Source organism: Phocoena sinus, chromosome 19, assembly GCF_008692025.1.
Source record: "Phocoena sinus isolate mPhoSin1 chromosome 19, mPhoSin1.pri, whole genome shotgun sequence".
NCBI classification, from domain to species: domain Eukaryota; kingdom Metazoa; phylum Chordata; class Mammalia; order Artiodactyla; family Phocoenidae; genus Phocoena; species Phocoena sinus.
The window spans coordinates 4,431,526-4,457,078 of record NC_045781.1 but is presented as its reverse complement, the minus strand read 5'-3'; the positions used below and the strand labels follow the sequence as shown (position 1 = coordinate 4,457,078).

General features: G+C 40.5%; 1 protein-coding gene across 1 annotated transcript in view; it reads left to right on the top strand.

The window, feature by feature from the left end:
* Window positions 1-25,553, top strand: part of LOC116744054 (zinc finger protein 677-like) — a 46,423-nt gene that overhangs the window by 9,798 nt on the left and 11,072 nt on the right. The window contains exon 6 of the mRNA XM_032613340.1: window positions 1,640-1,707. Within this exon, the coding sequence (XP_032469231.1) occupies window positions 1,640-1,707 (68 nt within the window). The remainder of the gene's footprint in view (window positions 1-1,639; window positions 1,708-25,553) is intronic.

Below are 25,553 nucleotides of genomic sequence, written 5' to 3'. Positions count from 1 at the left end.
GGGTTCAATCCCTGGTCAGGGAACTAGATCCCACATGCTGCAACTAAAGCTTTTGCATGCCGCAACTAAAAAGATCCCACGTGCCTCAACTAAGACCCGACGCAGCCAAATAAATGAATAAATACAATTTTGAAAAAAGGATATCGTCTTCCCACTCAAGCGCCTTGTTTCAAATGGCCTATAAGCAGACCCCACCGAATGATGAGGAGCTGGGTCAGTCAGTTACCATAAGGTGGGCTTTCAAATTATGTTCAGAAGAGATCTCAGGAGGTGGCTGCCAGCATGTGGAACCGAATGCAAGCTACCAGAGTGGAAAACATGTTCCCTGTTACACAGAGCTTACATTCTTTTAGGGAAAATAGATATGTGAATATTTTAAAACATACCTTGTTAAATGAAATAGCAGAAGCATGCGTAAACTGCAGAGGTGAATGATTCCTTCTGGGTGGGACTAAATGGGGCCGTTAGGGGAAGAGAAAGAATCAGGAGAGGCAGCTCTTACAGCCATTTCATCTTAGTTTATTTTTATTATCCAAGTTGGATTTAAATAGTTTATATTAATTCAACAGCTAATGAAGGAGAAGCAGCATCCCGAAATAAAGAAAGTAAGTGTATTGTCAGGGTGGAGAAGAGGATAGTAGCATCCTGCAATGTTGCTTGGATGCAGAGCGTGACGCAGAGAGTGAAAGAAGTGCAGGCAAAGCAGGGGTCCTGTCACCAGGGGACTCACGACATAGTCTCTCCTCAGGTGCTTGATTTGATCCTGTTGACACGAAGAGGTCATTGAGAGGCTGAAACAAGATACTAATAGGTCAGTGTTGCATCTTAAATAGTGAACTCTCATAAGTGTGTGGATTATGGGTTGAAGGAAGACGAAATCACAGGCAAGGGAAGCTTCGCAGATCTTTGAAATTATCTGAGTGACACGTGAGGATGAGTGTGGGGTAGAAAGCGTCATAGGAAAGGAAAGGATGAATTTGAAACCTACTGAGAAGGTAGAGTCTGTGTCGTTTGATGATTTACTAGATGTAGGTAAGAGGAAAGGATGGAGTAATTGAAGATGATACATTGTTCCCTGGAAGAATAGATACTGTGCCACTAAGTTGAAGAAACAAGTATGATTACAGGTTTTAGGGTAAATCTTAAGTTTAATTGTGTCATCTGTTGGCATTAAACCCTGTTAGGGTTTCCCATCGCCTTCAGGACAGAAATCTGAAGTCTTCAGTATAGCTTCAGCAGGGAGCTCTGGAGCTGGGGTGGCCCTTCGGAGTTGCTCCCAGTTGTGGGATGGGACAAGCATCCTACCCTGCATCAGCCAGTCAGTGGATGCTGGCTTCCTCGGGAGGAGCCAGGGGCTGGGACGAGGCACTTGCCTCTGGCTGAGGGCCAAGTGGACGAGGACGGCGCAGTTGCAGCGCAGTGGGTGTTCCAGCAGCAGCAGGGAGGGCTTCCTGAAGAAGTGGGTGACGGGCCCACCGACTGGGCTCCTTACAGGAGGTTACTTGTCTGCATCCCTCCTGTTGCTGTGGCCCTTCTCTCCCCCGTATTAAGGTTCTCCCTGTGTGTATACTTGTGGCGCGGGGGGGGGGGGGGGGGGATGTTGATTCTAAGCATTTAAGAACGTGTTTTTGTCACACAGAATAATCCTACCTGAGAAAGAAGCTCAGAGGAAGAGGAAAGAAAGGAGAAGGAATGGCCCTTTCCCAGGTGAAAGTCATATTCTTTGTGGACTGTTCTCTCCTTCCTAAAATGACACGTTTTGGACGCACTGAGCTTCTTGGTCTCTGAAGGTTCCTGTCTAAAATATTTACTCACACGCAGGGCCTTCCCTCAGTCTCCTGTCACCTCCCTGCAGATTCCATGTCACTGTGACCCAGTGAAAGGGGAACTTGGGCAGAGCCCCCTTTCAGGTGGTCATCGTGAAAGGTTTTATACTCTGGCGTGGATCGGAGATGGGGAGTCGGCTCTGTGGTGTCAGTGATGTAGAGCAGTGAGGATTGTTTAGTGCACCCTTCTGGGTGCCCCTTCATCTCCATCCACGTAACCCAGGATGAAAGCGACTACATGTGTAAGTGATGTACTACAGTGCACGGATACCTGAGGAGGTCTGGGAAGGAAGACTGATATGGGGAAACGTGCTTTGTCGGATTTTATAAGTGCCTTTGAAATAAAAGGAGTGAATCAGTGTTTTTCACTCTAAAATACCAGTATTGTAAAGTAGAATGGGAAGTTAAGAAACAGAAATAAATAATAGGGTGTTATCTAAGAATAAGGGTTTAAAAAATTATTCACAGCACGTTCATCTTACAGAGACCCTCCTGTTCATGTAGGGACTCTCATGCAGCATGTGTTTTATTTGTTTATTTATTTATTTAAAAAGATTTATTTATTTATTTATTTAGGCTGTGCCAGGTCTTCGTTCCAGCATGCGGGATCTTTGGTTGCAGCATGCGGGATCTTTTTTAGTTGCGGCATGCATGTGGGATCTAGTTCTCCAGCCAGGGATTGAACCTGGGTCCCCTGCATTGGGAGCGTGGAGTCTTACTACCCACTGAACCACCAGGGAAGTCCCAGCATGTGTTTTAGATAAAGATGGTTATAATTTAGCCAAGACATAGGAGCGCAAATTTCTGTCATCAGATAGACTGGAGCCAAATTATGATTCTACTGCTTGTTGTTCAGTGTTATATTTTTTTGTTTTAAACACTTCATAGATACAGTTTTGTAATTCAGCTTCACACAGCGATGCAGTTTAGAGACTAAGAAATAGAATATCCCCTTCCCTGTCACATCTTAACACCATCACTTACTGTCTCCATCAGAAACCACTGTTCATTCTCAGTGCAGATCTTACAGCAGTACATTTACATATGGAAATGTGGTTTTAGAAAATATTCTTTACGAAATATTTTGTTATGGTATTTTATTCTTCAAATTTTAATATCTACATACCATGTATCTTAGACTTGTTTTCATGAACAGACATAGAGATGACTTTCTGTTTTGTATCCTCAGTGGAGCATTCTCTTAATGAAGAAATGGGTCCTTTACAGTTTTTACTGTTATAAGAAAAGGCCGGGACTTCCCTGGTGGTCCAGTGGTTAAGACTCCACCTTCCAATGCAGGGGACGCAGGTTTGATCCCTGGTTGGGGAACTAAGATCCCATATGCCGTGGAGCAACGGAGACCCTGCACCACAACTACTGAGCCTGTGCACTCTAGAGCCCATCCGCCACAACTAGAGAGGCTGCGTGCCACAACAGTTGTCCGTGTGCCGCACCTAAGACCTGATGCAGCCAAATAAGTAAATAAATTTATTATTATTAAAAAAAAAAAAGCCACAGTGGCTGCTTCTGAGCATGATCTGTAGTAAATCTTTACTACAGATTTCTAAGAATTTCTCCAGAATGGGAAGCTTGAGCATGATTACTGGGTTAATGATGGTGTTCATAAGGAAGCACAGATACTACAGTTACTAAACAGGATTTTAAATCAACTGTCTTAATCGTACTCAGAGACTTAAGGGGAACCATGGACAGAGAACTAAAAGAAAGTAGGAGAAAACTGTTTCAAGAAACAGAAAATATCAATAAAGACAATTAGAAATTCTAGAGCTGAAAAGTACCACAACTGAAATTGAGAATTCACTAAAGGATTTCAACAGCAGATTGACAATCAGAATAAAGAATCAGTGAACCTGAACATAGGTTAATTGGAATTATCCACTCTGAATAGAAGAATGGTGGTAAAAAGAAACATGAACAGAGACTAAGAAACTTTTGAGACATTCCCAAGAATACCAGTATACACATAATAGGAGTCCTAGAAGGAAAGGAAAAACAGGAAAGGGCAGAAATAATATCTGAAGAAATAAGAGCTGAAAAACCTCACAAATTTATTAAAAATGTGAACCTGCAAATCCAAGAAAGTCAACGAACTCCAAGTATGATAAATTCATAGAGAGCTTGGGCAAGACACATAGTCAATTGTTAAAATACAAAAAAAGAATGTAGAGAGTAGCAAGACAGAAATGATTTCTCATGTACAAAGATGCTTCATAAAATTAACAGCCTCTTTCTCAGAAACTGTGGAGGCCAGGAAGGAATCTGATGATATATTTAAATTTCGAAAGATTAAAAAAAATTCATTATCAGGCAAACTGTGCTTTAAAATTGATAATGAAATTTAGAGACTCCTAGATAAACAAAAGCTGAGGAAGTTCACACTGACAGACTTATACTATATGAAACACTAAATGGAATTCTTGAGGCCAAAATGAAGGGCTACTAGCAGTACCTCAAAGGCACAGGAACAAATAAAGAACAGTGGTAATATAACTACATAGGTGTATATAAAAAGCAGTATTACTGTATTTTTTGGTTTATAACTCATTTTTTAACCTGAATTAAAAGGCAAATATGTAAACAATCATAAATCTGTTATTGAATGCAAAATGTATAAAGAAGTAATTTTTGACAATAACAATATAAAGGGAGACAGGATATATATATAAAATATATAATCTGCAGGGTGACCACTAAGAAAATAATTTTAACATATACAGAAATGTGAATATGAAGGGAATCAAAATGTTATGCATGTACAGACATACACAAAGAAGGAAACGAGGAATTACAAGACCGAGAAAATATTGGACATACAGAAAGCAAATAGCTAAATAGCAAAAGTAATTCCTCCCTTGTTTATTGGGTACTTTTAATATAAGTAGATCAAACTCTTCATTAAAAGTCAATGATTGCAAGAATTTTTATAAAATGATTCTACTGTATCTTTCTACAGAATGCTTGCTTTAAGATACTCAAATAGGTTGAAAGTGAAAGGATAGGAAAAAACATTGTGGAAATAGTTACCAATCTTAGCTACACTAATGTCAGATTAAATAAACTTTAAGTCATAAAATTGTTACCAAAGAAGTTCAAGAATATATACACATATATATATAAAATTATATATATGTATATATATATAAAATTATATATATGTATATACATATATATAAGGTACATGTAACGTATATTTATTTATATACATAAAAGAGTCAATTCATCAAGAAGATGAAACAACTGTAAACAATATATATATAAGTACAAATCCCCACATTTTTTGAAGCAAAATTTGAGGAGAGATAGACAGTTCAACTATAATAGTTGGAGACCTCAAAATACTCTCCTTTTAAACTTTTTTTTTTGGCTGTGTTGGGTCTTCGTTGCTGCGCGTGGGCTTTCTCTAGTTTTGGCGAGCAGGGGCTACTCTTCATTGTGGTGTACGGGCTTCTCATTGCGGTGGCTTCACTTGCTGCGAAGCATGGGCTCTAGGCACATGGGCTTCAGTAGTTGCAGCCTGCAGGCTCAGTAGCTGCAGCATACGGGCCCTAGGGCAGGTGGGCTTCAGTAGTTGTGGCGTGCAGGCTCAGTAGTTGTGGCGCACAGGCTCAGTAGTTGTGGCTCATGGGCTCTAGAGTGCAGGCTCAGTAGTTGTGGTTGCATGGGTTTAGTTGCTCCACGGCATGTGGGATCTTCCCAAACCAGGGATTGAACCCATGTCCCCTGCATTGGCAGGCAGATTCTTAACCACTGTACCACCAGGGAGTTCCCTCAATACTCTCCTTTTAATAACCAGACAGGAGCTCAATAAGGAAATAAAGGACTGAGCAAAACTGTAAACCAAGCAAACACTGTAGACCTAAGAGAAATATACAGAACACTCCGTATAACAAAAACAGTGTACTCAAAACTAGGAATAGAAGGGATTATCTTTGGTCTTAAAAAGGATATTTATTAAAATCTCACAGTTAACATCATACTCATTGTGAAAGATGGAAAGCTTTCCCATGTAATCAGGAAGAAGCAAGTGTGGGGACGTATTTTGGCACTATATGTCAACATTTTACTGAATATCTAGCCAGATAAATTAGACCCAAAAAAAGAAAGAAAGAAAAGTCAAAATTAAAAAAGAAGTCAAACTATATTCACAGAAAACATGCTCTTATATGTAAAAACATCTGAACAATCCTTAAAAAGACCATTAGTGATAATAAACAAATTCACTGAGGTTACAGAATACAGTATCAATATCCAATATTCAGTAGTATTTCTGTACACTAGCAATAAACATTGAAAGTAAGTGAAACAATTCCATTTACAAGACCATCAAAAAGAATAAGAATTTAACCAAGGAACTGGAAGATTTGTACAATGAAAACTAAAAGTATTGCTTAAAGAATTGAAGGAAAATTTAAATAAATGTCAAGATATCCTTTGTTGATTGTAAGAATTAGAGTAGTTAAGATGGCAGTACTCACCAAAGTGTTATAAGGATTGACAGCAATCCATGTCAAAATCCCAGCAGCCTTTTCTTTACAAGTGAGAACCTGACCCTTAAATTCATTTTGAATTAGTATGGACCCCAAATACCCAAAATAAGTGTGAAAAAGAGTAAAGTTGGAGGACTTACACTCCCAACATCAAACCTTACTGCAAACCATGGATAAACAAAACTGTGGTTCCAGCTTGAGAAGAATAATATAGATCAAAATGATAGACTAAGAGTCCACAAATAAACGCATGTCTATAGCCTATTCCTTTTTCACACGGTGCCAGAAACATTCAAGCAAAAAAAGTTGTCTCTTAAAAAGTAGTCTCTCCAGTTGTACTGGGACAACTGGATATCCATGTGAAAGAGAATGAAATTGGACCTGTGCCTCTCACCATATAAATCAGTCAATTCAAAATGAATCAAAGACTAAGCATAACAGGTAAAACTATAATACCCTTAAGTGAAAGCATAGGGATAAATCTTCATGATGTGAACTGACAGTGGATTTTGTTTTTAGATAAGACACTGAAAGCAAAAGATAGACAAAATAGATAAGTTGAGCTTCACCAAAATTAATAATATTTGTACACTGAAGGACACTGTCACATAACTGAAAACATAATCTACCAAGTGGGAGGAAGTATTTCCAAATCACATATCTGGTGTCTATTATCTAGAATATATGAGGAACTCCTATATGTCAAGAACCAAAATATAAAGAACTTAATTATAAAATAAGCAAAGGACTTTAATAGACCTTTCTTCACAGAAGATAGAGAAGTAACCAAGAAGCAAACAGATGTTCAATGAAATTAGTCATTAATAAAATGCAAAATCAAAACTACCATGAGATATAATTTCACACCTGATATGATGACTATAATAAAACAGAATAACAAGTTTTGGTAAAGATGTAGAGAAGTTAGAATCCTGGTAAGTTGCTGGTAAAGTGGAAAACAAAACCATGTGACCTAGTGATTCCACTGCTAGATAAATACCAAAAAGAATTGAGAACAGATAATTCAAACATATACTTCTGCATGAATGTTCCAGCAGCATGGGACTTCCCTGGTGGCACAGTGGTTGAGAATCCGCCTGCCAGTGCAGGGGACACGGGTTCAAGCCCCGGTCCGGGAAGATCCCACATGCCGCGGAGCGACTAAGCCTGTGCGCCACAACTACTGAGCCTGCGCTCTAGAGCCTGCGAGCCTGAGCTACTGAAGCCTGTGTGCCTAGGGCCTGTGCTCCACAACAAAGAGAAACGACCGCAATGAGAAGTCTGCGCACCGCAATGAAGAGTAGCCCCTGCTTGCCACAACTAAAGAAAGCCCGTGCCCAGCAACAAAGACCCAATGCAGCCAAAAATTAATTAATCAAAAAAAAGAAAAAGAAAGTTCCAGCAGCAGTGTTAGTAATAGACAAAAGGTGATTATAACCCAAATGTCCACCAAGGGATGAGTGAATAACCTGTGGTTTACTCATGCAGTGGAATATTACTCAGCCATGAAAAGGAATGTGGTACTGATACATAACTGTACTGAGCATGGCTGAGCCAAAAAAATTATTCACAGTGAAAGAAACTGTGTATAGCATTATCATGTTGGGTTTTTTTTTATAAATTGAAATCTCTTTTGAGGTGAACAGTATTTTCACTATGGAACAAGAGGAAGAGCCCTGATCTGTGGGAAGTGAAGTGAAAATACGGAAAAATACAGAGAGGTCAGGATGTATTACTGTTGTTATTTTTTTTGGCCTCACCATGCTGCTTGTGGGATCTTAGTTCCCCGACCAGGGGTTGAACCCAGGCCCTGGGCAGTGAAAGCACAGAGTCCTAACCACTGGACTGACAGGGAATTCCTGGTCAGAATATATTTAGATGTGAACTTAAATGAGAGCTCAGATGGGCACAGAGCAAGCTTCTTCATTATATATTCTTTGAGAAGTTCTCCTCAAATGGGAAAGAACCATGGGAAAATAAAAGTCCATTTCATATGAGTTCTCAAAGGAAATTTAACCCTGCACAAGCATCCTTATCACTGTGTTACTCAGATATATACAAGTTGAAACTCGCACTCTGCTATGGCACTCCAGCTCATTCAAAGGCAAAGCAGAGGCTTTATCATGACCTATAACACTCTACTATCTGGCCCCTCCTACCATTTTGATGTCTTGGTCTGAGAGGGATGGAAAGCCCTCTTTCCCCTTCATCTCTTGGTTTTCAGTTAATACATATCAGAGCTAAGTCCCCTATAGTTCTGACCCCAGGACCTATTTGGTTTCCTCCACATTTTATAGTTTTGGGAGAACTTCTCAGGGGATAGACAAGGTAGCTGGTCTTCCACTGTATCTGGGGTGCCATGAATCTTCTGGGGCTGTGTCAGGCCTTCTCTGCCTGTTCAGGCTCCTGAGCCACTTTTTCAGTTTGCCACATGTATGTAAAGAGGAATGGGGTGCACATTTTGAGGTTGTTACTCAGAAGTAATATAATGACTACAGACTGAGATCCTCTTTGATCCCAGCTGCTACATGGTAGTATATCTCAGTCTTTCAGGCGTTCACCCTACTACAGCCTGTGGGTAGAGCATACCACCCCTTCTCAAGAGGACCACAATTTGACCCTGTCATTTTTTTCTCATATCTTGTATTTTTCTCCCTCTTCCAGCTCTCTGCCTAGTACTGGAACATAGACCTTAGTCGTTCTGATTTCTTTCTCTCTTCTAAGATTTCGCCTCTGAAACTTTTTTTTTTAAATTATAATTAAAAAAAAATTATTTGGCTGTGTTGGGTTTTCGTTGCGGCGCGTGGACTTTCTCCAGTTGCAGCGAGCGGGGGCTACTGTTCGTTGCAGTGTGAGGGCTTCTCATTGTGGTGGCTTCTCTTGTTGTGGAGCACAGGCTCTAGGCATGTGGGCTTCAGTAGTTGCAGCAGCAGGCTCAGTAGTTGCAGCACGGGGGCTCAGTAGGTGCGGCACGTGGGCTCTAGGGTGTGGGGGCTTCAGTAGTTGTGGCACACGGGCTTAGTTGCTCCGCGGCATGTGGGATCTTCCTGGACCAGGGATCAAACCCATGTCCACTGCATTGTCAGGCAGATTCTTAACCACTGTGCCACCAGGGAAGTCCCTGAAACTTGTTTTTTAAACACACATTCCAGGGGTCTGAAGTTTCAATCTCTCTTTGCGCCTTTAGTTCATAGGCAGATTATGGTGGACACTTTGATGCAGGGGGTTTACTGTTTAAGAGAAGATTCTTGGAGCAAAACAGTGAACAATATGTTACAATATTATCTGCTCTACATGCAGAAATGTTTCTTGAAGCCACTGGATAGAGTGGTCAGCATGTCCAAGAAACTAAGGTAGAAAGTATCAGGAGACCCTGACTGATAAGAACCTCCAGTTGTCCTTCTAATTCTTGTGGAGTTTAACAATGCCTCTCTAGGGCAGGGTGACAGTGTGGGTAGGAAACAATATGGTCATCAACTTTGAGGTGGCAATAAAAGGTGTAGGAACTTATCCTAAGGAGAACAGTGTCCAAGTTCACAACCTCATACCTGTGAGACTAATTAAACTACTGTTCATGCCACATTGTTAATCCTGTGTGTGCCATCCTTCATTCACTTTCAACAGATATGATTTTGACATGTTTTATTGAGGAAGCTTATAAATTTGAATGGTGCTGACATGTTTTCTTTTTAATTAAAAATTTTTAAAAAAATTTTATACAATTTTTAAAGGCTACGTTCCATTTACAGTTATTATAAAATATTGGCTATATTCCCCGTGTTGTACAACACATCCTTGAGCCTATCTTACACCCAACAGTTTGTCCCTCCCACTCTCCCACCTCTATATTGCCCCTCCCCTGCTGTAACCACTAGTTATGTCTCTGCATCTGCTGCTTTTTTGTTGTATTCAGTAATTTGTTATATTTTAAAATTCTACATATAAGTGATACCATACAGTATTTATCTTTCTCTGTCTGACTTACTTCACTTAGCATAATACCTTTCAAATACATCACGTTGCTGCACATGGCAAAATTTCATTCTTTTCTATGACTATTATTCCACTCTGTGTGTGTGTGTGTGTGTACAGCACATTTTTTTATCCATTTGTCTGTTGATGGACCCCGAGGCTGCTTCCATATCTTGGCAATTGTAAATAATGCTGCTATGAACATTGGGGTGCATGTGTTTTTTTGAATTACTGTTTTGGGGCTTTTTAGGATATATACCCAGGATTGGAATTGCTGGGTTATATGGTAATTGTAGCTTTAGTTTTAGGAGAAAACCTCCATACTGTTTTGCTAAGTGGCTGCGCGAATTTAAATTCCCACCAGCACTGTAGAAGGGTTCCCTTTTCTCCATATCCTTGCCAGCACTTTCTCTGTTCTTTTTGATGGTAGCCATTCTGACAGGTGTGAGGGGATATCATTTAGTTTGGATTTGCTTTTCCCTGATGGTTAGTGATGTTGAACATCTTTTCATGTACTTGTTAGCCATCTGCATTTCTACTTTAGAAAAACGACTGTTCAGTTCTTGTGCCCTTTTAAAAATCGGGTTGTATGTTTTTTTGATGTAATGTTGTATGAGCTGTTTAAATATGTTGAATATTAATCCCTTATCATTTATATCATTTGCAAATATTTTCTCCCATTTAGTAGGTTGTCTTTTCCTTTTGTTGGTTTCCTTTGTTGTGCAAAAGCTTTTAAATTTAATTAGGTCCCATTTGTTTACTTTTGCTTTTATTTCCATTACTTTAGGAGATGAATCCCCCAAAATACTGCTGCAATTTGTCAGAGTGTTCTGCCTGTTTTCCTCTGGGAGTTTTATGGTATATGGTCTTATATTGAGGTCTTTAATCCATTTTGAGTTTATTTTTGTATATGGTTTTAGGGAATGTACTAATTTCATTCTTTTACATGTAGCTGTACAGTTTTCTGAGCACCACTTGTTTGAAGAGACTGTCTTCTGCATTTTATATTCTTGCCTCCTTTGTGGTAGATTAATTGAACATGAGTACCTGGATTTTTTTTATAGGCTCTCTCTCTTGTTCCACGGATCTATGTGTTTCGTTTTGCCAGTGCCATACTGTTTCAATTACTGTAGCTTGTAGTATAGTCCCTAGGGAGCATGATTCCTCCATCTCTGTTCTTCTTTCTCAAGATTGTTTGGCTATTTGGGGTCCTTTGTGTTTCCATACAAATTAAAAAATTTTTTTTTCTAGTTCTGTGAAAAATGCCATTGGTGTTGTGATAGGGATTACATTGAATCTGTAGATTGCCTTAGGTAGTACGGTCATTTTAACAATATTGATTCTTCCAATCCAGGAACACAGTATTCTTTCCATCCTTTTGTGTCATCTTCAGTTTCTTTCATCTGTGTCTTGTAGTTTTCGGAGTACAGGTATTTTGCCTTCTTAGGTAGGTTTATTCCTAGGTTTTATTCTTTTTGATGTGATGGTAAATGGGATTGTTTTCTTAATTTTCTCATTCTAATACTTCATTGTTAGTTTATAGAAATGCAGCAGATTTCTGTATATTAATTATGTATCCTATAACTTTACGGAATTCATTGATGAGCTCCAGTAGTTTTCTGGTGGTGTCCTCAGGCTTTTCTATGTACAGTATCATGTCATCTGCAAAGAGTGATAGTTTTACTTCTTCCTTTCCAACTTGTATTCCTTCTATTTCTTTTTCTTCTCTGATTGTTGTGATAATTTATTCAAAATTATGTTGAATAAAAGTGGCCTCAGTGGGCATCCTCGTCTCATTCCTGATGTTAGAGGAAATGCTTTCAGCTTTTCACCATTGAATATGATGTTAGCTATGGGTTTGTTATATATGGCCTTTATTATGTTGAGGTATGTTCCCTCTGTGCCTGCTTTTTGGAGAGTTTTTGTTTTATCATAAATAGATGTTGAGTTTTATCAAAAGGTTTCCCAGCATCTATTGAGATGATCATAAGATTTTTATTCTTTTATGATCATTTTTTTAAAATTAATTTATTTATTTATGGCTGTGTTGGGTCTTCGTTTCTGTGCAAGGGCTTTCTCTAGTTGTGGCAAGTGGGGGCCGCTCTTCATTGCGGTGCACGGGCCTCTCACTATCGTGGCCTCTCTTGTTGCAGAGCAAGGCTCCAGACGTGCAGGCTCAGCAATTGTGGCTCACGGGCCTACTTGCTCCGCGGCATGTGGGATCTTCCCAGACCAGGGCTTGAACCCGTGTCCCCTGCATTGGCAGGCAGATTCTCAACCACTGCACCACCAGGGAAGCCCTATGATCAGTATTTTTTTAATTGAAGTATAGTTGATTTACAATGTTGTGTTAATTTCTGCTGTACAGCAGTGATTTAGTTATTTATATATATATATTCTTTTTTTAATGTACTTTTCCATTATGGTTTATCATAGGATATTGAATATAGTTCTTTGTACTATACAGTAGGACCTTGTTGTTTATCCAGTCTATATATAAAAGCTTACATATTCTAACCCCAACCTCCTACTCCACTCTTTCCCCAACCCCATCCCCCTTGGCAACCACTAGCCTGTTCTCTATATCTGTGATTCTGTTGCTGTTTCATAGATAGGTTCATTTGTGTCATATTTTAGATTCCATATATAAGTAATAACATATGGTATTTGTCTTTCTCTTTCTGACTTACTTCACTTAGTATGATAATCTCTGGTTGCATCCATGTTGCTGCAGACGGCATTATTTCGTTCCTTTTTATGGCTGAGTAGTATTCCATTGTATATATGTACCACAACTTCTTCATAAATTCTTCTGTTGATGGACACTTAGGTTGTTTCCATGTCTTGGCTATTGTGAATAGTACTATGGACATAGGGGTTCATGTGTCTTTTTGAATTATAGTTTTGTCTAGATATATGTCCAGGACTGGGATTGCTGGATCATATGGTAATTCTATTTTTAGTTTTCGGAGGAACCTCCATACTTTTTTCCACAGTAGCTGCACCAGCTTACATTACCCCCAACAGTGTAGGGTTCCCTTTTTCCATACCCTCTCCAGCATCTGTTATTTGTAGAATTTTTAAGGATGGCCGTCCTGACTGGTATGAGGTGGTACCTCATTTTAGTTTTGATTTGCATTTCTCTAATAATGAGCGATGTTGAGGATCTTTTCATGTGCCTACTGGCCATTTTTTCTTTGAAGAAATGTCTATTTAGTTATTCTGCCCATTTTTCAACTGGGTTGTTTTTGTGTTGTTGAGTTGTATGAGCTGTTTGTATATTTGGAAACTAAGCTCTTGTCGATTGCATTGTTTGCAAATATTTTCTCCCATTCTGTAGGTTGCCTTTCCGTTTTATTGATGGTTTCCTTTGCTATGCAAAATCTTGTAAGTTTGATTAGGTCCCATTTGTTTCTTTTTGCTTTTATTTCTATTGCCTCGGGAGACCGACCTAAGAAAACATTGGTACAATTTATGTCAGGGAATGTTTTGTCTATGTTCTCTTTTAGGAGTTTTATGGTGTCATGTCTTATGTTTAAGTCCTTAAGCCATTTTGAGTTTATTTTTGTGTATGGTGAAAGGGTGTGTTCTAACTTCACTGATTTACATGTGGCTGTCCAACTTTCCCAACACTACTTGCTGAGGAGAACGTCTTTTTCCCACTGTATATTCTTGCCTCCTTTGTTGAAGATGAATTGACCATAGGCATGTGGGTTTATTTCTGGGCTCTCTCTTCTGTTCCATTGATACATATGTCTGTTTTTGTGCCAGTACCATTGCTGTTTGATTACTGTAGCTTTGTAGTATTGTCTGAAGTCTGTGATGATTATGCCTCCTGCTTTGTTCTTTTTCTTCAGGATTGCTTTGGCAATTCTGGTTTTTTTATGGTTCTACATTTATTTTGTTTGGGACTCTCTTTACTTCCTGTACCTGGATATCTGTCTCCTTTTTTTGGGTTTGGAAATTTTTCGGCCATAATTTCTTCAAATACATTTTCGATCCCCTTTTCTCTTTCTTACCCTCTGGAATCCCAGAGATGTACAGATTGGCACACTTTATTATATCCCACAGATCTCTTATATTGCTTTTATTTTATTTTTTCATTTGGTTTTCTGTCTGCTGTCATGATTGTGTGATTTCCATTATTCTATCCTTCAGGTCACTTATTCTTTCTAATGCATTATTCAATGGGCAGTTGATTGCCTTTAGCTCAGCTTTCGTATGTGCAAATGAGTTTTCTAGTTTTTATTGGTTCCTCTTAATAGTTTGTAGTTCCTTTTTACAGTACTCTGCATTTCTATTGATAGCCTTTATTAATTCCTTCAGTATTTTCAGAATCTTCTTTTTGAAGTTGGTGTCTGTTAGACTGAAGAGATCTGTTTCATTGTTTGTTGTTTCAAGGGAATTCTCTTGGTCTTTTAACTGGGAGTGGTTCCTCTACTTTTTCATTTTAATTATATTTGTCTTACCCTGTGAGTTTAGGCGAAGCAACTGTCTACTGTGGTCTTCGAGGGCTATTTGTATGTGGGGGTTGTGTGGGCTTAATATATTTGGTGCAAGGGCTGTTTTTAGTATGGATGCCTGTCGCGTGTGTCATCAGTGTGTGCTGATCGTTATCTCCTTGATAGGAGATGTGCAGGTGAGGTGGCTGGTGTCGGGTCCTGGGGTTTTAGGCAGCGGTGGTGGCTCAGGTGCACGCCCTGAGCATGTAATGGGAACTGAGGTGGCTTGTGACCATTCCTGGAGTCCAGGTGGGTAGTGGTGGCAGCTCCTGACCACTTCTGGAGTCTGTGAGGGTGGCAGAGGCGGATCATGATGAGCCCTGGAGCCAGCACAGGTGGTGTCCTGTTCTCTGAGAGCAGGCACATGCACAGGGAAAAAGGGGATGATGGTGAGTCACCCCTTCCCTCGCACACCCCTCAAACAATGGTGCCTGGCCTCTAAGGCACCCCGGGCTTCCTCCACATACACCCTCAGTTGTGGTTGCACCAGAATCCAGTCTCCCTGCGCCCCCCCCCCCACCCTCAGGCCTGTTTCTGCACAACCATCCCCAGTCCTCTTCCCAGGCCTGATCACCAGAGCCTGAGTTCCAGCTCCCAGGATGTGCATCTCAGGCTGGGAAGTGCAGGGCAGTGGCACTGACTATGTGCTTCTCCCTCCACTCTGGCTGCCTCAAACCATCTGCTGCGTTCTCCTCGGAGGCTCTGAAGCTCCCCTTCTGTCTCAGCAGATCTCCCTGCCAGTGAGGGGGCTTCCCAGGGTGCAGGAACCTTCCCTCTTTCACAGCTCCCTCCCAGGGGCGCAGGTCCTGTCCTGACTGCTTTCTCACTTCCTTTTCTTTTTTTCTTTTTTTCCTACCCAGTTATGTGGAGATTTTCTTGCCCTTTCAGCAGTCTGAGTTGGTCTGCCAGCGTTCAGTAGATATTACGTGAGAATCGTTCCCCATGGAGATGTATTTTTCATGTATTTGTGGGAGAAGGTGAGCTTCACATCCTACTGCTCCACCATCTTGGTTGCTCCTTCTGGTTTTTATTTTTCAGTTTGTTAATGTGTTGTATCACATTGATTTGCAGATATTGAAAAATCCTTTCATCCTGGGATAAATTCCACTTGATCATGATCTATGATCTTTTTAATGTATTGTTGGATTCGGTTTGCTAGTATCTTGTTGGGCATTTTTGCATCTATGTTCATTGGTGATACTGGCCTGTAATTTTCTTTTTTTGTGATATCTTTGTCTGGTTTTGGTATCAGTGTGATGCTGGCCTCATTTTTTTTTTTTAATTGAAGTGTAGTTGATTTACAGTGTTCTGTTAATTTGTGCTGTATAGCAGAGTGGTTCGGTTATACATATATGTACATTTTATATTCTTTTCCATTAAGGTTTATCACAGGATATTGCATACAGTTCCCTGTGCTATAATAGTAGGACCTTGTTGTTTATCCATTCTATATATAATAGTTTGCATCTGCTAAACCCAGACTCCCAGTCCATCCCTCCTGTGCCCCCTCTTCCCCTTGGAAACCATAAGTCTGTTCTCTATGTCTGTGAGTCTGTTTCACAGATAAGTTCATTTGTGTCATATCTTAGATTCCACCTATAAATGATGTCATATGGTATTTGCCTTTCCTTTTCTGACTTACTTCACTTAGTATGATAATCTTGAAGTCCATCCATGTTTCTGCAAATGGCAAAATTTCATTCTTTTTTATGGCAGAGTAATATTTCCTTGTATGCACATACTACAGTATCTTTATCCATTCATCTGCTGATGGACATTTAGGTTCCTTCTATGTCTTGGCTATTGTAAATAGTGCTGGTATGAACATTGCAGTGCATATGTGTTTTTGAATTATAAATTTCTCCAGATATGTGCCCAGGAGTGGTATTAAAGAATCATATGGTAACTCTATTTTTAGTTTTTTAAGGCACCTCCATACTGTTTTCCGTAGTGGCTGTACCAGTTTACATTTCCACCGACAGTTTAGGAAGGTTCCTTTTTCTCACACCCTCTTCAGAATTAATAGACTTTTTGATAATAGCCTTTCTGACCGGAATGGGGTGATAACTTCATTGTAGTTTTGATTTCCATTTGTCTAATAATTAGTGATGTCAAGCATTTTTTCATGTGCCTTTGGTCATCTGTATGTCTTCTCTGGTGAAATGTCTATTTAGATCTTCTGCCCATTTTTTAATTAAGATTTTGTGTTTGTTTTTTTTGATACTGGGCTGTTTGTATATTTTGGTAATTAATCCATTGTGGGTAACATCTTTTGAAAATATTTTCTCCCATTCTGTAGGGTTGTCTTTTCGTTTTGTTTATGGTTTCCTTTGCTGTGCAAAAACTGTTAAGTTTAATTAGGTCCCCTTTGTTTTTATTTCCATTGGTCTAGGAGACAGATTCAAAAAGATACTGCTGTGATTTATGTCAGAGTGTTCTGCCTATGTTTTCCTCTAACAGTTTTATAGTATCTGGTCTTAACATTCAGGTCTTTAATCCATTTTTAGTTTATTTTTGTATATGGTGTTAGAGAATGTTCTAATTTCATTCTTTTACATGTAGCTGTCCAGGTTTCCCAGCACCATTTATTGTTTTTTGTTTTATTTTGTTTTGTTTTGTTTTTGCGGTACGTGGGCCTCTCACTGTTGTGGCCTCTACCGTTGCAGAGCACAGGCTCTGGACGCGCAGGCCCAGCGGCCACGGCCCACGGGCCCAGTCGCTCCGCAGCATGTGGGATCTTCCTGGACCGGGGCATGAACCCGTGTCCCCTGCATTGGCAGGCAGACTCTCAACCACTGCGCCACCAGGGAAGCCCTCAGCACCATTTATTGAAGAGCTCATCTTTTCTCCATTGTATATTCTTGCCTCCTTTGTGGTAGATTAATTGACCATAGGTATGTGGGTTTATTTCTGGGCTTTCTATCCTGTTCCATTGATCCATGTCTTTTTTTGTGTATGCCAGTACCATACTGTTTCAATTACTGTAGTTTGTAGTTTAGTCCTTAGGGAGCCTGATTCCTCCAGGTCTGTTCTTCTTTCTCATGATTGCTTTGGCTATTTGTCTTTTGTGTTTCCATACAAATTAAAAAAATTTTTTTTTTCTAGTTCTGTGAAAAATGCAATTGGTAATTTGATACGTATTGCATTGAATCTGTAGATTGCTTTGGGTAGTATAGGCATTTTGGCAATATTGATTCTTCCAATCCAGGAACATGGTATATCTTTCCATCTCTTTCTGTCCTCTTCAGTTTTTTTCATCAGTGTCTTACAGTTTTCAGAATACAGTTCTTTTGCCTCCTTAGGCAGGTTTATTCCTAGGTATTTTACTCTTCTTGATGTGATGGTAAATGGGATTGTTTTCTTAATTTCTCTTTCTGATCTTTCATTTTTTGTGTATAGAAATGCAACGGATTTCTGTGTATTAATTTTGTATCCTGCAACTTTACTGAATTCAACTAGTAGTTTTCTGATGGTGTCTTTAGGCTTTTTTATGTATAGTATCATGTAATCTACAAACAGTGACACTTTTACTTCTTCCTTTCCATGGATTTCTTTTATGGCTAGGACTTCCAAAATCATGTTGAATAAGAATGGTGAGAATGGGCATCTTTGTGTTGTTCTTGATCTTAGAGGAAATGCTTTCAGCTTTCCATTGTTGACTGTAATGTTAGCTGTGGGTTTGTTACATATGACTTTTATCATGGTATGTTCCCTCTATGCCTGCTTTCTGTAGTTTTTTGTTTTTTTTTTTTGCGGTACGCAGGCCTCTCCCTGTTGTGGCCTCTCCCATTGCAGAGCACAGGTTCTGGACGTGCAGGCTCAGCAGCCACGGCTCATGGGCCCAGCTGCTCTGCGGCATGTGGGATCTTCCCGGACCGGGGCACGAACCCGTGTCCCCTGCATCGGCAGGCGGACTCTCAACCACTGCACCACCAAGGAAGCCCTTCTGTAGAGTTTTTATCATAAATAGATGTTGAATTTTATTAAAAGGCTTTTTGGCATCTATTGAGATGATCATATGGTTTTTATTCTTCAATTTTTTAATGTAGTGTATCACGTTGATTTGCAGATACTGAAAAATCCCTGTACAACTGGGATAAATTCCACTTGATCATGGCGTATGAACCTTTTAATGTATTGTTGGAGTAGGTTTGCTAGTATTTTATTTTATTTTATTATTATTATTTTTTTGCGGTACACGGGCCTCTCACCATTGTGGTCTCTTCTGTTGTGGAGCTCAGGCTCCGGACGCGCAGGCTCAGCGGCCACGGCTCACGGGCCCAGCTGCTCCATGGCATGTGGGATATTCCCGGACTGGGGCACGAACCCGTGTCCCCTGCATCGGCAGGTGGACTGTCAACCACTGCGCCACCAGGGAAGCCCGGTTTGCTAGTATTTTGATGAGTATTTTTGCATCTATGTTCATCAATGTTATTGGCTTGTAATTTTCTTTTTTTGTGATATATTTGTCTAGTTTTGGTATCAGGGTGATGCTGGCCTCACAGAACGAGTTTGGAAGTGTTCCTTCCTCTGCAGCTTTTTGGAATAGTTTCAGAAGGATAGGTGTTACCTCTTCACTAGACGTTTTGTAGAATTCAGCTATGAAGCCACTGGTCCTGGACTTTTGTTCTTTGGGAGTTTTAAAATTACTGATTCAATTTCATTACTGGTAATTGAACCATTCATAGTTTGTATTTCTTCCTGGTTCAGTCCTGGGAGATGGTACTTTTCTAAGAATTTGTACATTTCTTCTAGGTTGTCCATTTTATTGGCATATACTTGTTCATAGTAGTTTCTTATAATCTTTTGTATTATGGTGGTGTCTGTTGTAACTTCTTTTTCACTTCTGATTTTATTGATTTGGGACCTGTCCCTTTTATTTTTTCATGTTTCTCAGAAAAGGTTTATCAATTTTGTTTATCTTTTCAAAGAACCAGCTTTTAGTTTTATTGATCTTTTTTTTTGTCTCTTTCATTTATTTCTTCAAATACATTTTTGATCTCCTTTTCTCTGTTTTCTTCTGGGATCAGTATTCTGCATAGATTGGCATGCTTTATATTATCCCACAGGTATTGTATATTGCTTTCATTTTTTTTCTTTTGTTTTCTGCCTGCTGTTCTGAGTGGGTGATTTCCATTATTTTATCTTCCATATCACTAATTCATTCTGCATTATTCAGTTTGTGATTCATTGCCTTCAGCTCAGCTTTTGCCTCAGCAAATGAGTTTTCTAATTTTACTTGGCTCCTTTTTATAGTTTCTAGTTCTGTTTTATAGGAATCTGTATTTCTCTCAATAGCCTTTCATAATTCTTTCAATATTTTTATTACCTCCTTTTTGTACTTGGAGTCTATTAGACTGGAGAGTTCTGTTTCATTGTTCTTTCAGGGGAATTCTCATGATCTTTGATTTGGGAGTGGTTCCTTTGCTTCTTCATTTTACTTACATTTCTCTGACTCTATGATTTTAGGAGAATCAGTTATCTTCTGTGGTCTTGGAGGGCTGCTTCTGTGTGGGAGCTTCCCTGTGTAGCCTGTGTGAGTCTAATATTTTTGGTGCTAGAGCTGTTTTTAGTATGGATACTGTGCACGTCTCTCCTCACTGTGTGCTGTCCGTTATCCCCTTGATGCGGGTGTGACTGGTTTAGGGGTGACTGGAGCCTACGATGGGTATTGATTAGGCACTCCTTTTTGCTCTGTGGTTGTCACAGCCCTGTTGGGGCAGGGTCTGGTCCCCAGTTGTTGGAGTAGAATTGCACATCTGTTTCTGAGCTGCCATGTGAGGTAGGCAGGACTGGAGCACTCGCATTGGGAGAGGATCCTCTGAGTATTCCTCTGCAAGGGCTGTCCACCGGTGACTGCGTTGTGTGGTCGCCTGTCACCTGTCGTGTGGGCTCAGAGTAAAGTGTTGTCAGCACTGCTCTTGGCCCTGCCTCAACTGTGGGAATGCAGGCAGTAGGCCCTGTTGGCCCTCAGATTCTCTGTTCATGAAGCCACCAGCACAAATCAGTAGATACAGATACACTGAAGTCAGGTACCAGGATCACAGCGCAAGCTACGGAAGCTGCTGAACCCTGGCCCTGCCTCTACGTGGGTGTACCCACAAAGCCCGCAGCTGCTGATGCCAGACGTGCGCCCGCCATGGGAGCCCCCGTAACCCACTTGGGTGTCCCACAGATGCTGAGTTTACAAGACCTGTGGGGCAGCAGTGGCAGAGTAAGCCCACAGATGGCACAGCTGTGGGGAGAGGGCTCTAACGTCGGCCCCACGTCCATGGGTGGGCAGCCCACACTTGCGTGCTCCGAGAGCTTGTAGAGGCAGAGCCGTGCCTGCTGTGAGCGTGCCAAGAGTGGGGCTGCTGTGATGGGCCACCCCTCCCTTCACGTGCCTGTTGGTGATGGCACTTCTCACGCAGGTCTGGGCTCTGTCTGGGTACACCCCTGGCTGCAGCCTGTGCCACACTCCAGCTGCCTCAGGCTGCTTCCATGCAGCCATCCCGTCCTCTCCCAGGGTCTGTCTGCCGAAGCTTGAGTTGCAGCACATAGGTGACACAGGCCTTCTGTGCTCATCCGTCTGTCCTGCCTGCCGCAGGTTGCTTGTTGCCCTTTCTCCCCGGAGGCTCCCTTTCCGTCGTGGCTGATCTCCCACCAGTGAGGGGGGTTCCCAGGTTGAGGGAACCTTTCCTGTTTCACAGCTCTCTCCCCAGAGTTGAGGTCATGTCCCAATTCCTTCTCTGTTTTTTCCTTTGATCCTGCCCGGTTATGTAGTGGTCTTTCTGGCAATTTCAGTTGTCTGACACCTTCTGTCAGCATTCACTAGGTATTCTGTGAGAATTTTTCCTCATGTATTTGTGGGAGGAGGTGATCTCCACGTTTTTCTGTTCTGCCATCTCGATTCCTTCCACTTCCTATTATTTTGTCTGTTTTTGTTCTGATCTTTGTTATTTCTTTCCTTCTATAACTTTCGTTTTTGTTTGTTCTTCTTTCTCTAGTTCCTTTAGGTGTAAGGTTAGGTTGGGTGCTTAATTTGAAGTTTTCCTTGATCCCTGTGTCGCCATAAACTTCCCTCTTAGAAGTGCTTTTGCTGTCTGGATCGTCATGCCTTCTCTTTAGGCTGCTGTCTCCAGGTATTTTTTATCTCCTCTTTGATTGTCTCAGTGGTCCACTGGTTACTCAGCAGCATATTGCTTAGCGTCCACACCTTTGTGTTTCTGCCGTTTTTCTTTCCTGTGGTGGATTTCTAGTCTCAGTGCTGTAGTGGGAAAAGATGCTTGATACGATTGTCGTCTTAAATTTACCAAGGCTTGATTTGTGGCCTGGCATGCGATCTGTCCATGGTGAATGTCCATGTGCCCTTGAAAAGAATGTGTATTCTGCTTTTGGATGGAATGCTCTCTATTTATTATTTTTAAAGTTTATTTTTAATTTTTCTTTATCTTGGTTGCACTGGTCTTAGTTGCAGCATGTGTGCTCCTTAGTTGAGGCATGCACGTGGGATCTAGTTACCTGACCAGGGATCGAACCTGAGTTCCGTGCATTGGAGGGTGGATTCTTAACCACTGCATCACCAGGGAAGTCCCCCTCTCTATATTTATATCAAGTCAGTTTAGTCTAATGTGTTATTAAGGCTTGTGTTTCCTTATTGATGTCTGGATGATCTGTCCATTGAGGTAAGTGGGGTGTTAAAGTTCTCTACTGTTATTTTATTACAGCTGAGTCCTACTTTTATGTCTGTTAATATTTGCCTTATATATTTAGGTGGTCCTATGTTGGGTGCACGTATATTTACAATTGTTATATCTTCTAGAATGATCCCTTGATCAATATGTAGTGTCCTTTATCTCTTCTAACAGTCTTAATTTTTTGGGGGGGGGTGGGGTACGCGGGCCTCTCACTGTTGTGGCCTCTCCCGTCGCAGAGCATAGGCTCCAGATGCACAGCCTCAGCGGCCATGGCTCACGGGCCCAGCCGCTCCGCGGCATGTGGGATCCTCCCGGACTGGAGTCTTAATTTTTTTTAAAAAATTATTTTTGGCTGCATTGGGTCTTCACTGCTGCACGTGGGCTTTCTCCAGCTGCAGTGAGCAGGGGCTACCCCTTCTTGCAGTGTGTGGGCCTCTCGTGGGTGGCCTCCCCTGTTGTGGAGCATGGGCTCCAGGCATGTGTGCTTCAGTAGTCGTGGTATGTGGGTTCAGTAGTAGTGGCTTATGGGCTCTAGAGTGCAGGCTCAGCAGCTGCAGCACATGGACTTAGTTGCTCCGCAGCATGTGGGACCCTCGAAGACCAGGGCTTGAACCCATATCCGCTGCATTGACAGGCGGATTCCGAACCACTGTGCCACCAGGGACGTCCCAGCAGTCTTAATTTTAAAGTATATTTTGTTTGCTGCTGTGGCTTTCTTTTGATTTCCATTTGTATGGAATACGTTTTTCCATCCCCTCACTTTCAGTCTCTGTGTTTTTAGTTCTAAATTGAGTTGCTTGTAGGTAGCATATATACACGTCTTGTTTTTATATCCATTCAGCCAGTTTATGTCTTTCAGTTGGAGTATTTAGTACTTTTATGTTTGAGGTAATTATTGATATGAATGTTCTGTCATTTTGTTAATTGTTTTGGATTTGTTTTTGTAGGTCTTTTTTTCCCTTTTGTGATTTGCTAACTATCTTTAGTGTTGTGTTTGGACTCCTTTTTCTTGTGTATATATCTGTTATAGCATTTTGGTTTGCAATTGCCATGAGGTTTTTATATAGCAGTCTATATATACATGGTTAAGTTGCTGATCTCTTAATTTCAAATACATTTTATAAACCCTGCATTTGTACTCTCCTCCTCTCATGATTACTGTTTCTGATATCATATTTTACATCTAATTGTTTTGTGTATCCCTTAATTACTGTGGATATAGATGATTTTACTACTTTTGTCTTGTTACCTCCCTGCCCTGTTAGCTTTGTGTGTGCATGATTTCCTACCTTTATTGTACATTTGCCTTTACTGGTATACAAACTATTTTGTAGTATTTTTAGTTTCTAGATGGGGTAGATGCTGACATTTAAACTCTACTGTTACTTGTTTTGCTTTTAGAGCACTGATAACTTTCATCTTGCAAATTTCATTGTTACAACTGGCCTTCATTTTTCTTTATTCAGTCATCAGTTCTGTATTTTTTTTTTTTTTTTTTTTTTTTCAGTACGCGGGCCTCTCACTGCTATGGCCTCTCCTGTTGTGGAGCACAGGCTCCGGACATGCAGGCTCAGTGGCCGTGGCTCACGGGCCCAGCCGCTCCGCGGCATGTGGGATCCTCCCAGAACCAGTGTCCCCTGCATCGGCAGGCGGACTCCCAACCACTGCGCCACCAGGGAAGGCCAGTTCTGTATTTTTGATGATATTCTTAGTGTTCTTTGTTTTATATCTACAATTTGGGGTTTGGAATGAATATTTCTTTAACATTTTATAGGATTTCTGTTTTGAGTGTTTGCCTTTTTTTTTTTTGATGTGGACCATTTTTAAAGTCTTTTATTGAATTTGTTACAGTATTGCTTCTGTTTCATGTTTTGGTTTTTTGGCCGCGAGGCATGTGGGATCTTAGCTCCCCAACCAGGGATCGAACCCACACCGCCTGCATTGGAAGGCGAAGTCTTAGCCACTGGACTGCCAGGGAAGTCCCCGACTTAACATTTGTTTCCCTGAAAGCTGTATAACCTCTAGAAGTTTTTGAAAAGATAGTCTATTCCTTTTACTGTTTCATATTACTTAGTACCTATTATGAACCCATACACCTTTGTTTTAATGGGCTATCTTTTTTAAAGGAGTTTTAGGTTCATGGAAGAATTAGGTGGAAGTTATAGAGATTTCCCATGTATTTTCCACCCCAGATATGCAGACCCTCCCTCATAATCAACACCCGACAGAAGAGTATGTTTGTTATCACTGAGGAACCTACATTGACATAAATTACCCCCTCAACGTCCACATTTATGTTAGAGTTCACTCTAGGTGTTATATATTTTGTAGGTTTGGGCAGATGTATACTGACATGTGTGTACCATAATAGTACCATAAAAAGTAATTCCATTATTTAAAAATCCTCTGTGCTCTACCTATTCATCTCTCCCTCCCTCCTAACTGCTGCAATGACAGATCTTGTTACTGGCTTCATACATCTGCCTTCTGCAGCATGTCATCTAGTCGGAATCAAACAGTTTATATAGTGTTTTCAGATTGTCTTCTTTGACTTAGTTATATCCATTTAATTTTCTCCATGACTTCTCATAGTTTGATAGCTCATTTCTTTTTAGTGGTGAATAATATTTCCCTTGCCTGGATGTACCACAGTTTATTACTCCGTTCACCAACTGAAGGACATTTTGGCTCCTTCCAAGTTTAGATGATATGGATAATGCTGCTATAAATACTTATATGCAGGGAATTTATTTCTGCCTGTTTGTTTTTTGTTTTTTGTGGCACGTAATAGTTCCTCATTCCTTTTGTGGCCTCGTAATAGTCCATGAACGAATACAACATTTTGTTTATCCATTTGTGAGTTGTTGGACATTTGGGTTGTTTCCACCTTTTGGCTATTGTGAACAATACTGCTAGAAACATTTTTGAACGTTTTTTGTGGACGTATATTTACATTTCCTTTTGCATAAAGCTAAAAGTGCAGTTGTTTGGTCATGTGGTAATTTTCTGTTTAATCTTTTGAGGAACTGCCAGTGTCTTCCAAAAGCGCTGCTGCACCATTTGACA